The sequence below is a fragment of the Lissotriton helveticus genome, chromosome 1_1 (assembly GCF_964261635.1).
Source record: "Lissotriton helveticus chromosome 1_1, aLisHel1.1, whole genome shotgun sequence".
Taxonomy (NCBI): domain Eukaryota; kingdom Metazoa; phylum Chordata; class Amphibia; order Caudata; family Salamandridae; genus Lissotriton; species Lissotriton helveticus.
In genome coordinates this window covers 1,456,972,376-1,456,985,096 of record NC_136057.1, presented here as the reverse complement: position 1 = coordinate 1,456,985,096, position 12,721 = coordinate 1,456,972,376, and the positions used below count along the sequence as shown (strand labels likewise).

Here is a 12,721-nt window from a genome sequence, read left to right as displayed (position 1 = left end):
AGCTATACCGAATGTGCATGAGCAACATTTCAGCGCCGGTGCACGGCCAGAAATCAAGGGACCCAGAAAGACGTAACCACACCGACGTATAAAAGCAGCGAAGCAACAGCCGGACAAAATTATAGCTGCCTCGAAAGAAACCCAAAGTATGAACGCACTTCTAGATGACATAGCCTTATTTCATAAACATGGTTAACGTCACTCAGCTGATTTAAACAATCATAAGCCTCTGTGTATCCAAATTGCAAATCTGCCTTAAGACCCTTAACGTGGCGCCGTGTGTGTGGAAAAGCACAGTATTTTCAGTTTTTTAAACAAAAGTTTGGAGGGATATTTGGCGCTGCACACACGCGCGGTCTGGTTTCTGGCGCACATAGCCATGGCTGCAGCGCACAGAGACCCTAAACTGCCGCACACAGAGGAAAAAAATTAGAGGGAACATTGGTCCCCACCCGTTGCCGGGAGGCCATAATGTAATAATTTCAGAGTAACTGCATGTCTGCAATATTCTGTAATATTTAAAGCGACTTCATCCTCTCCACCAACTTCTCTGTTTATGGACATTGTGTGAAGAGAGTAGAATTTATTGAGATGAATTTATGGAGATAGGGTTAGCACAATGTGGGAAAATGTTATCCTATAAGCTTGAATAACCTACATCCAATACATAGTGTATACCTATCCAGCTGAGGTGGATTTTCCTTCCGACCACAGACACCGCTGGTTTGGAGGTAAGTAGGAGTCTGACAAAAGCACAACTGAACTACTCAGATAAACTGTTAATTAAGACCCAACCAACGTTGGCAGCACCATGTTGTGTAGTTCCTACTAATCCATAGGATCTGCATGTTTATTGGCCAACATAAACTAGGGGATTCGTGCCTAGACTGATTCCGGACACCTCCGCAGGATATGTTGCGTATGGCCACCGTAGGCCCCGATAAATTTATCAGGGAGCGAATGGTTTCTGGCATCCACTGAACATGACAACCCTGACCCCATTTGCTCAGTCCCTCGTGCTTTCTTGTGCTCAGAGAAATATACAGAATACACAGTGGGACGTTTTCAATATATTTACTGAACCAACGTTATTCTTGTATTGAATACATGTGCTACAATAATCAGTACACATAAGCAGATGAAATTGATTACAAGCACCAAAAGCATAAATAGTAGGTATAGTTCTACCATGGAGCTAAAACAGTGTATATATGCAGGCATGTAAACAAGGCAGTAATCTGGCGTACTCCTACTGTGCAAAACCCTACTCTGAGTGTACCTAGAGCACGGGTACTCATAATAAGGCCCGCGGGCCGCCAGCGGCCCGGCAAGCCTTCCTTGGTGGTCCGCGAACCTTGCAGAAATCTTACCCGTGTTTTAAAAAAATAAAAAATAAAGAGGGTCTCCAAACACTTTGCACGACTGAGAGACTGCTGCTCTGTGGGGGCCCGGCATTCCAGTGATAGTCAGAGTGGAGCTGCAGGGGCGCTAAGAGGTGAAATACAAAAGCCTCATTAACATATAAATGGTCTTTTAAAGACCTGTGAACTTCTCAGGTGCGGCTGTGTGTGTGTGTGCCCAGGAAGCTGGCTCAGGCAGGGTGAGGTGACAGAGGGGGGTAGAGGGAGGGAAACAGAGGAAAGGAGGGAAAGGGAGGGAGACAGAGGGAGAGCGTGGGAGGGAGGGAAAGGGAGGGAGAGCGAGGGAGGAAGGAAAAGGGAGGGAGGGAAATTGAGGGAGGGGGAGGGAGGGAAAGGAGGGAGGGAAAGGGAGTCAGACAGAGGGAGAGCAAGGGAGGGAGTGAAAGGGAGGGAGAGGGAGGGAGAGCGAGGGAGGGAGGGAAAGGGAGGGAGAGGGAGGGAGAGCGAGGGAGGGAAAGGGAGGCAGACAGAGGGAGAGCGAGGGAGGGAGGTAGACGGAGGGAGACAGGGAGGGAGGGAAAGGGAGGGAGAGCGAAGGGAGGGAGAGGGAGGAAGAGCGAGGGAGGGAAAGGGAGGCAGACAGAGGGACAGCGAGGGAGGGAAGGAAAGGGAGGCAGACAGAGGGAGAGGGAGGAAGGGAGGGAGTGAAAGGGAGGGGTAAGAAGAGCGAGGGAGGAAAATTAAGGGAGAGGGAGGGAGAGGGAGGGAGGGAAAGGGAGGCAGATACAGGGAGAGCAAGGGAGGGAGGGAGTAAAAGGGAGGGAGACAGAGGCAAACAGGCAGAGCGAGGGAGGGAGTGAAAGGGAGGGTGGGGAGGGAGGGAGGGAAAGAGAGGGAGAGGGAGGGAGAGGGAGGGAGAGGGAGGGAGAGGGAGGGAGAGCGAGGGAGGGAGGGAAAGGGAGGCAGACAGAGGGAGAACAAGGGAGGGAGGGAAAGGAGGGAGGGAAAGGGAGGCAGACAGAGGGAGAGCAAGGGAGGGAGGTAGAGGGAGGGAGACAGGGAGGGAGGGGGAGGGAGGGAGAGCGAGGGAGGGAAAGGGAGGATGAGGGAGGGAGAGCGAGGGAGGGAGGTAAAGGGAGGCAGACAGAGGGAGAGTGAGAGAGGGAGGTAGAGGGAGGGAGACGGAGGGAGGGACAAGTGAGGGAGTGGGAGAGCGAGGGAGGGAACGGGAGGGAGAGCAAGGGAGAGGGAGGGAGGGAAAGGGAGGCAGGCAGAGGGAGAGCAAGGGAGGGAGGGAAAGGAGGGAGGGAAAGGGAGGCAGACAGAGAGAGAGCGAGGGAGGAAGGTAGAGGGAGGGAGAGCGAGGGAGGGAGGGAAAGGGAGGCAGACAGAGGGAGAGCGAGGGAGGGAAAGGATGGAAGGAAAGGGAGGCAGACAGAGGGAGAGCTAGGGAGGGAAGGAAAGGGAGGGAGAGGGAGGAAGAGCCAGGGAGGAAGGGAAAGGGAGGCAGACAGAGGGAGAGTGAAGTAGGGAGGGAAAGGGAGGGAGACAGGGAGGGAGAGGGAGAGCAAGGGAGGGAGAGGGAGGGAGAGCGAGGGAGAGAAAGGGAGGCAGACAGAGGGAGGGAGACAAAGGAAGTAGGGAAAGGGAGGCAGATACAGGGAGAGCGAGGGAGGGAGGGAAAGGGAGGGAGACAGAGGCAAACAGGCAGAGCGAGGGAGGGAGTGAAAGGGAGGGTGGGGAGGGAGGGAGGGAGAGGGAGGGAGAGGGAGGGAGAGGGAGGGGGAGGGAGGGAGAGCGAGGGAGAGCGAGGGAGGGAGGGAAAGGGAGCCAGACAGAGGGAGAGGAAGGGAGGGAGGGAAAGGAGGGAGGGAAAGGGAGGCAGACAGAGGGAGAGCAAGGGAGGGAGGTAGAGGGAGGGAGACAGGGAGGGAGGGAGAGCGAGGGAGGGAAAGGGAGGATGAGGGAGGGAGAGCGAGGGAGGGAGGGAAAGGGAGGGAGAGGGAGAGCGAGGGAGGGAGGGAAAGGGATACAGAGAGAGGGAGACAGAGAAGGGAGACAGACAGATGGAGACAGGGAGAGGGTGACAGACAGAGGGTGAGCAAGGGAGGGAAAGGGAGGGAGAGCGAGGGAGGGAAAGGGATACAGAGAGAGGGAGACAGAGAAAGGGAGACAGAGAAAGGGAGAGGGAGGGAGACAGACAGAGGGAGGCAGACAGAGGGAGACAAACAGAGGGAGGGAGAAGGTGACAGAGGGAGACAGACAGACAGATGGGAGACAGAGAGAGGGCGACAGACAGAGGGAGGAGGGAGGCAGAGGGAGGAGGGAGACAGAGGGAGGAGGGAGACAAAGGAAGGAGGGAGACAGAGGCAGGAGGTAGATAGAGGAAGGGAGACAACGAGAGGAAGACCGAGACAAAGAGAGGGAAACAGACAGAGGGAGACAGACAGAGGGAGACAAAGGGAGGGAGACAGAGGGATACAAAGAAAGGGAGAGGGAGGAAAACAGAGGGAGACAGACAGAGGGAGACAAAGAGAGGGAGAGGGAGGGAGACAGAGAAAGGGAGAGGGAGGGAGACAGAGAAAGGGAAGGGGGACAAAGAGAAAGGGAGAGGGAGGGAGACAGAGAAAGGGAGAGGGAGGGAAACAGAGACAGGGAGAGAGACAGAGGGTGACAGACAGAGGGAGGGAGGGAGGAGGAAGACAGAGGGTGACAGACCGAGGGAGGGAGGAGGGAGGGAGAAGGGAGACAGAGGGTGACAGACAGAGGGAGGGAGGAGGGAGGGAGGAGGGTGACAGACGGAGGGGGAGGGTGACAGACAGAGGGAAGGAGGAGGGAGGGAGGAGGGTGACAGAGGGAGGGAGGAGGGTGACAGACAGAGGGAGGGGAGGGCGACAGAGGGAGGAGGGCGACTGAGGGAGGAGGGCGACAGAGGGAGGAGGGCGACAGCGGGAGGAGGGCGACAGTGAGGAGGGTGACAGAGTAAGGGAGACTGAGAGGGAAGGAGAGAGAGGGAGACAGAGAGAGAGGGAGACAGAGAGTAAGGGAGACAGGGAGAGAGGGAGACAGAGAGAGAGAGAGAGACAGAGAGAGAGAGAGAGAGAGAGGGAGTGAGACAGTCTGAGTGAGACAGAGGGAGAAATAGGGAGAGATGGAGGGAGCGAGGGGGAGAGAGGGGGGAGAGAGAGAGAGAGAGAGAGAGAGAGAGAGAGAGAGAGAGAGAGAGAGAGATGTGTGTATGCCGGGTCTGGTGGCTGTGAACGAAGGTGTCTGCTGCAGGGACCTGTGTTCAACCTCATGGTCACAGTTTTTTTTGGTGTTCTAGCCCCACCCGCTCCCCCACTGACCCTGCCCCCACCGGTGTGGCCCTCGGACACAAACTACACTGTAAATTTGGCCCCCGAGAGAAAGTTTGTGAGTACCCATGACCTAGAGTATGTGTAGGTGTGAAGCCAAGAATCCCTCCTAGGGACAAGCCAACCCCATTAACTGGTGAGAGAGAATGTAGGAGCCCATCTTGGTCACAAACTAGACACCACTTCACAGAGATGTTAGACACTGCATGGTGAAGTCTCAGCATGCATGGACCCTCGGTGTCAGCTGAAGTACCTCCTCTGCTAATCTATTGTGATGCTCATTATTAATAATAGAAAGCAGCCTTGCGATGTACATTGTAGATTAGCAATGTTATGGATATGTAGATAGCTCTATCACCCCGTGGATGAAGATAGAACGACATTTGTACATACTTAGTAAAGAGGTCTTGTACATGATGTTTGAGTCATCGTGATAATGTTGTGCAAAGCTCGATGTTTAACTAACTAAACATTGTCGTGCATGCAAATATGTACAAAAGCTCACTGCAGAAATGTTATTATGAAAAGTAGGACAATGTAAGAAATGAGCAGCTTCGCTACAGGGGCCTAACCCGGGAACATAACAATGTGTTAAAGGAGGTTACTCATGTTTTGGGTGCGATGTAGTAGAATAAGCAACCTCTAGTTTTGCTTTTGTGAATGTGGGGAGTGTTTGCAAGTGAGTGAGGCAGAGCATAGGTGTCTGGCGGGTTGGTGAATGTGTTGGCAGCTGTTCAGGTATTCTGGTCCAGCGTTGTGTAAGGCTTTGTACAGATGCGTGAGAAGTTTGAATTGGCTGCACTTGTGAATGAGGAGCCAGTGAGGCTTCCTGAGTGCGGTGTGGAAGATCAAGTACGAGTCATGCAGAGGTGTTCTGGATGGTGTGGAGTCTGTGTAGGACTTATTTCAAGAATACAGCATAGAGAGTGTTGCAGTAGTTCAACCTGCTAGTGGTGAGGGCTTGCGTGACGGTCTATCTGGTGTTCTGAGGCAACTATTTGAAGATCTTTCACAGCATGAAATAGGATGTGGAAGCAGGAGGTGCACACCGTCATGTTGAGCTTGTCGGCTAGGATGATCCCTAGATTTCTTGCGTAGTCTGGGTGTGGGTGTTGCTCCTTTCCCAGACAGCCACCAAATGAAGTTCCATGGGGAGGTATTGTTGCAGAAGACCAGTACTTCCATCTTGTAGGAACTGAGCTTCAGGCAGTTAGTTCACATCCAGTCTGCTACCGTGGATATGCAGTTTTTCAAGTTGGTTCTGGTGGTAGTTGTCTTGTCAATCAGGCAAGGATGAGTTGGGAGCCATGTACCAAAATCGGTACTACAGGTTCACCAATCAGCAGCCCCTCTCAGCTAAAGGACCTAATTGAATTTCTAAAGGAGACGTGTCTCCTCTGCCCCCACTTAGGTGTCTAAAAGTCTCCAGTCTACAGCTTGAGGAATGTCAGCAAATCACTTCCACTGTCCCAGGAAACAACCTCACCTCTAGCTTGTGCACAGAAACTAGGCAGGGGCTTTCAAAAAGGAATTTGGAAGCCCTATAATCTGATTTACGTATACACATAATGCATGTACCAAACAGTCCACATAAAAAACACGCACAATATATACTTGGGATGTTAGAGCTACCTTATGCAGTTTGATGCAAGGCAGAGCTTTACTGCTGTGGTTGACTTGAACAATAAGTACAGACATCAAGGTTGATTTCCTCTTTGATGTATGCAATCTTCATAAGTCTTTTTTCCATCTTTGTCTAGTTGAAAACCTAGCGTCCGACCTCCTATCTCCTCTGCGCTCTGTGAGCCTCTGCAGCCTGCCACCCATGATGCCACCTCCGTTTGTGAGTATTTATACATTTATATTTTATTGACTGCACACCCAGCCAGTTGAGTCACTGTTGAGCTATTGAGCAGCTTGGAAAAGATAGTGCATGTGTAAGAGACGCAGAGGCCTACATGTCTGTTACATAGTCAGTGCTGCAAAGTGGAAATAACATTTTTTGGAGCCAGTCACATACAGGGGGTGAAATATCTTGGTGGTAGGTCACTTTCAAAGCCCATACCACCTGCTAAAGATGCCACAGTGGCTGAGTGGCACTGTATTATATGGTGAAGACTGATTTGCATATGGCTGAGTCCAAACTACGGTGGCGTGGTCAGCAAAAAAAACGATGGATTTATGCCCAAAGTGGGGTGGTGTGGTGAGCAAATAAATGATTGATTGAGGTCCAGATTTCTGTACTGGGGGTGAGTGTTTAACATTGTTAAGCATTCCGTCCATCAATTGTTCTTTTTGCATTTTAACTCAATCATAGCCACTAATTTCAACCTACATTTATAATGCATTTGGTACATACCATACAACTACATTGACATGGTAAGCATATCCTTATTATTTGTATCTGTATGTTGTCTACCTAAACCTAGTAACTATTGTGATCGCCTATTATCCATAGCTATACCTACCTTGCATGTAGTGGATGCAATATTATTGTCATGCAATAAAGCTCATGCGAAGTAGGAGGGGTGCACTACTAAAATACTTGTCTGTTCCACATCAGATAAAAGGTAAAGCAGTCACAGTCACCAGTATAGCACTATAATGAGTAGGAATATAAGTGTAGGAGACCCCCTGATTTGGAGCTTGGGTTGACGGAGGACTGGGATGACAGAATATCACTGTATGCCGATGACATTCTCCTTTATATCACCTCCCCCAGGTCTTCCATTCCCAGGCCAATGAGTATTTTTTCGATCTTTGGGGAAAACTCTAGCTACCTAATTAACTGCTCCAAGTCGGTGATGTTTATCATCCAAGGCCCGGCGCCCCGCCTTCCATCTGGATGTGAAGCCTGTGTAGTTACAGAGAGTTTTCAATACTCTGGCATCCACGTTAATACTGACCCCAAGATATTTAGAGCCAAAAATCTGACGGGTCTCTTGGCTCGCCTAAAAAGTGACGTGTGATGCTGGAGATCTCTTCCCCTTTCTTTACTGGGAAGGGCAGCGCTATTCAAGATGATGGCGCTGCCCCGTTTTCTATATGTATTGCAGATTTCCCCCTTCCCAGTGCCTGACACATACTTTAAAGCAATCAAGCAATCAATAGTGAAATTTGGACCCTGCTTTGGGATGGATGCTCTGCCACATATTGCCTTGACAAAATTGACTTAGGGTGGTATGACGTGGGATAGCCCTACCTGATCTTCAATTATATGATACAGCAGCTCAACTAACAACCGTCAATCGTTGGGCCCACCAGCCCAGAGAGCAACCCACCTATAATGGACCACCTGGTTCTCCAACCAGGACGATACTGTTGAACTCTGTACACTGATCCACGTCATTTATATCTAGAGGGACCAACAGCCCTAACAGTCACCTTTGGCACTCACCCGGTTGAAAATCGGGGAGGGAAAAGAGGATTACACGAGCCATGCTTTTATGGGACGCTGAACTTCTAGGCACAATGCCAAATAGACAAGGTTTCAAAAGGTGGACCCTAATAGGTATCTCCACAGTGGGAAACACATGTACAACCAGAGGGGTGATTCCATTTTCAGACTTAAAAAAAAAATACGTATTAGCCCCCACATTGGCCTTCCAGTATTTTCCAATCTGACAAGCCCTTCAGGCAGTACTTCCCCCAGACGAAGCCCTACCGGAATCGTCCCCACTGGAGGATAGACTGCTGGAGGATTATCTCCCTACTAAAGCGATCTCACTCACATGCTGAAAACTCATCAATAACTCCCTTGACACTCTCACCCAACTTCGAAAATGCTGGGGAACAGATTTGAAGGACCTGCAGGACAAAGACTGGGTAGAAGCCTTGGCTTCACGCCGAGAGGTAGCTGTGCGACTATGCTTTCGATTAGTGCAACAAAAAATTCTTCAGAGAGTATACATTGTAGGAGAGTAGGGTCTGCTTCCTATTGTTACCCCCACTTTTTGCTGTGTTTCACTGGTTTTTCGACTTTAGTCTTGGCTGTGGCCCTGCTAATCAGGGGAGGGCAGGACAATAGGTTTCCTGTCCAGAGGTGCCAGCACCTCCCCAGACAAGCTTTAGTGTTTGGGGCAGGGTGGGTTGCATTCAGTGAATGCTTTTCAGACACTGCCTGGGGCACACAAGGTTCTCCATGCATTTCCTAGTTCAACCAGTTGCTGGGGCACTCAGCGCCCGCTCTGATGCCAAACTGGACAAAGGGAAGGGGTGTAACCACCCCCTCCCCAGGTCCTCCCATAGGTGGGACCTTAGAGTTAGTCCCTCCCCTAAACTTAGTATAAGTATAGGAACCCAGTCCTTAGGACTTTAGATTACCCTGGACGAAACTCTGAAGATGAAATTCTGGACCTTCGACATTCCATATCAACTGGAAGATGGAAGAAATCTCCATTTGGGGTCAAGGAGTGACCCCCACCCCCTGTTCAAACAGGCACCTAAGAGCATCTTGCTGGTCTGCATTTTCGAGGCTCCCGCAGGATCCCGAAGAATCTGCGACTCAGGACATGAACTTCCAGACATCTCTGAGGCTGACACGAGTCCCCAGCAGAGCTGAGACCTGTAGCTGACGTGAGAGACGTGGAACCGGAACTCCTGGACATCCTGCAAGTTTGCAGCTGCACCTACTTCCCGAAATTTCCCGAAGTTGTGCATTGGGCTATTTGTTGCCCTTGCCCCAAGCACCTTTTGCACTGAAGCTGAGAGGCCTGCACTCCACGAGTGTGCTGTGAGCCCACTTTCTTCACGGCAGCTCGAGGCTCCTTCGTGATCTCTAGTCCGTTGGCTAGTGGATCCCCATGAAGGACAATCCTTTGTTTCTTGGGCTTTCCGGGATGCTCCTGACATGCCCCGACTCCCCTCCACAGGTTGAGTCCCTCAGTCCTTGCTGGTCTGCACCAAAGCCAATCTTGTCTTCTTGCGTGGGTTGCTGTTGCCAAGGCTTGTTGGGTCCAATCCAGATTCTGATGCTGCAGCACTTGACATCCTTTGTGGGACAGCTCGAATCCAGCTCCTAGTCATCGTCGACACTTCCTGGTCCTCTTGGCTGAAGAGTCAAGCTTCACCTACTCCACTTGAAAGCACACTGACAAGTCAATGAGCCCAATGCGTCACCCATCCAGATCATAAGGACATAATCTATATATCGTTTCCATAACGTGATATTGTAAAGGAAAGGGTTATCATGGCTATAGATGTATTCATCTTCATAGTTGTCCATTAAGAGATTGGCTAGGCTTGGGGCAAAGCCCGTAGCTACGGCCTTACATTGGATGTAATACTCATTTTGGAATAAGAATTTATTCTTACTCATAGCAATGTCTAAAAGCGTTATCAAAAATTCTGTCAGAAACCAACAAGGGCTTTCCCTTTTGAGCAGAACTTTGTGTGTTTCATCAAGTGCCTCTTTTTGGGGGATGCTAGTGTACAGAGAAGCCACGTCGAGTGTGATAAGAACTGCTTCTCTGTGTCAAATGTTTGATCTTCTGTTAATTGTATGACATGCATGGTGCCCCTAAAGTATGATCTGGTTTCTGTTACCATTCGTTTTAAGAATGCATCAATATATTGGTTAAGGGGTTCCAAAATTGAACAGCATCCCGACACAATCGGTCTTCCGGGAGGACGTTGAAAGTCTTTTTGTATCTTTGGAAGTGTACATATTGCGGTTATCCGGGGGTCTTTTTTGTTGAGGAAGCCATATTCATGTTCAGTCAAAAAGCCTTCTTTGAGGCATGTTTGTGTCAGGTTACGGATCAATTTTCGGATGTCTTCTGTGGGATTCTTACTGATCTTCAGGTAATTTTCCTGGACACTCAATGGTTGTTTAATCTCTTTGACATGGTCCTCAGTATATTGCTCCCCCTTTGTCCGCTGCCTTTATTACAATATCCTGATTACCTCTTAGAGTCTGTAAGTTATCTATTTCTGCCTTCGTGATGTTATAGATAATATAGTCTCTGTTTTCTATCATGTCCATAATCTCTTTCATGACTATCTGTTCATATGCCAAGATTTTATAGGATACTGGATGTGCAGCCGGCGTGAAACTTGAGGGGGTTCTAAAGTGTGTTGCTGCATTATGTGTTACAATCTGTGGATTTTTATGGAAATAGTATTTCATTCTGATTTTTCTGAAAAATTGCTGTAACTCTGCCTTAACATTAAATGAATTTGGTGGAGTTGTCGGAACAAACGAGAGCCCTTTAGACAACATTTTTTATTTTAGAATCAGTCAGGGTGTAAGTAGACAGATTAACAGTGGGGTCAGACTGCCCATTGTTCAATGCCTCTTCATTTATCTCAATTTGTGTGGGCTCTTGTAATTAAGCTACCATCTGTAGGTCTGCCTTCGAGTTTGAATCTCTCCGTGAGTTTCCTCCGGGTAGAATCTCACTCTTGTGCTGCCCCTTTGTGTGTTGCGGCCCCGATTCCACCCTCTCGATCTGCCCCAATTTTGCTCCTGTAATCCGAGATGGTTGCGAAACGTCTGGGCCCTTGTCTACCTCTATTCGTGAAATAGCCCTGGCTTTCTTGCTCGTAGTAGTAGTCAGACAGGTAGGGATATGTTATTTTATTTTCGTACGCTCTGATGTCTCTAGTTAGCTTGTCCAACTTCCTCGTTAGTGTGATGGTATTGAATTCAGAAGCAGTTTTTTCCATACGTTCCAATGCTGCCTTTGCATTAGTCAAGGTTTGATCATCGATTATTTCCTTTTTTAGGTAACCTAAGTTCAGAGAGGGATTCAGTTGTGTGGTCAACAACTGTTCAAGACATTGGATGATATTGGGAGTTGAGACTACTATTGAATATGTAAAAAAACGGACTCAAGAAATAACGGACCTAAAAAAGGAAAAATTCAATAAATTTTTATATATCAAAATAATTTTGGGGATTTTTTAAATATTTAAATGGGCTGACAAATATAGTACAACAAATAATAACGTAATGACAATGACACAAAAATAGTGACTGATGTGACAAAAAGTGAAATAAACCATCAAATTCATAAAAGACAAGACAACATCACAACTATAAAACGCCTCTGTCCCCTTTTGAATTTCAACAGTAACCCACAATGTCTCTAAATTATATGGTTACAGAGATTCAGGACATGAGAGAATTTTGCGCTGATGTTTCGACCCAGGTGACAGTGTGCTTATAGTATCATCAAATAGGGTATTCCTCAGGACAAATTAAAACCTAGTGTCAGCCTATACACCCAAAAGAAAAGAAGAATGAGTATTAGAATTGCATGTGCATGTTATATGATATTATGAAATAGGGCATGCTCAATTACCTAGTAAATCACTCACCCCAGTATTCCAAAATTGAAACTGAGTCTACTCCTCCAATTAGGGTAGGAGCATTGTAACGGAAAAGTAACTCCAAATCAAGAAAATCGTTATAGTTGGTCTGTGGGTGAATAATATATAACAATCACCAATTCTGATTATAATAGCAGTGTTATCATCGGGACCTTAGAGCACAAGCACTCACTATTGAATTTCAATCATATGATATCAATAAGGTCCAGGCCTCCATAGATCCAATATATCTTGTGTATAAGCAACAGGATGTTCCCTTGCTCGAGTATATCTCTGTCCCACCGTATGGACAATCTGTGGGAAAACGATGTGGGTAACCATCAAGATCCAGCCATGCACCAGTGCTCTGTGATGATTGTGCGGGAATAAAAGTGCTTACCCTAAAGAATGGTGTATCTCGCTGTAACTGGGAATCGCAGGGCACCCGTACCGATTCACCGTGCTGCACCCGCAGAAAAGAATAAATGAGTCACGTGTATTGGAAGAATGAATCAACCTTCCGAAGAACTGCCTACACCTATGGCAGTTTTCTGAGGGAGCATGGGGAAACGATTAATGAGTTGTTTTTGTTAAGAAGCGGCATGTCGAGTCAGTTTCCAATGGTAGGACACTCACCGCGATAGCTTTCGTAGCCTCCGTCTAACTGGGACAAGGACAGGAAAATGAATGATT

At 48.5% G+C, this 12,721-nt stretch overlaps 1 protein-coding gene across 1 annotated transcript in view; it reads left to right on the top strand.

Annotated features, from left to right (window-relative positions):
* The window catches only part of PRPF40B (pre-mRNA processing factor 40B), a 289,560-nt gene that overhangs the window by 48,516 nt on the left and 228,323 nt on the right, over positions 1-12,721 (top strand). Inside the window, exon 3 of the mRNA XM_078685984.1 lies at positions 6,478-6,560. Within this exon, the coding sequence (XP_078542110.1) occupies positions 6,543-6,560 (18 nt within the window). The 5' untranslated portion in view covers positions 6,478-6,542. The remainder of the gene's footprint in view (positions 1-6,477; positions 6,561-12,721) is intronic.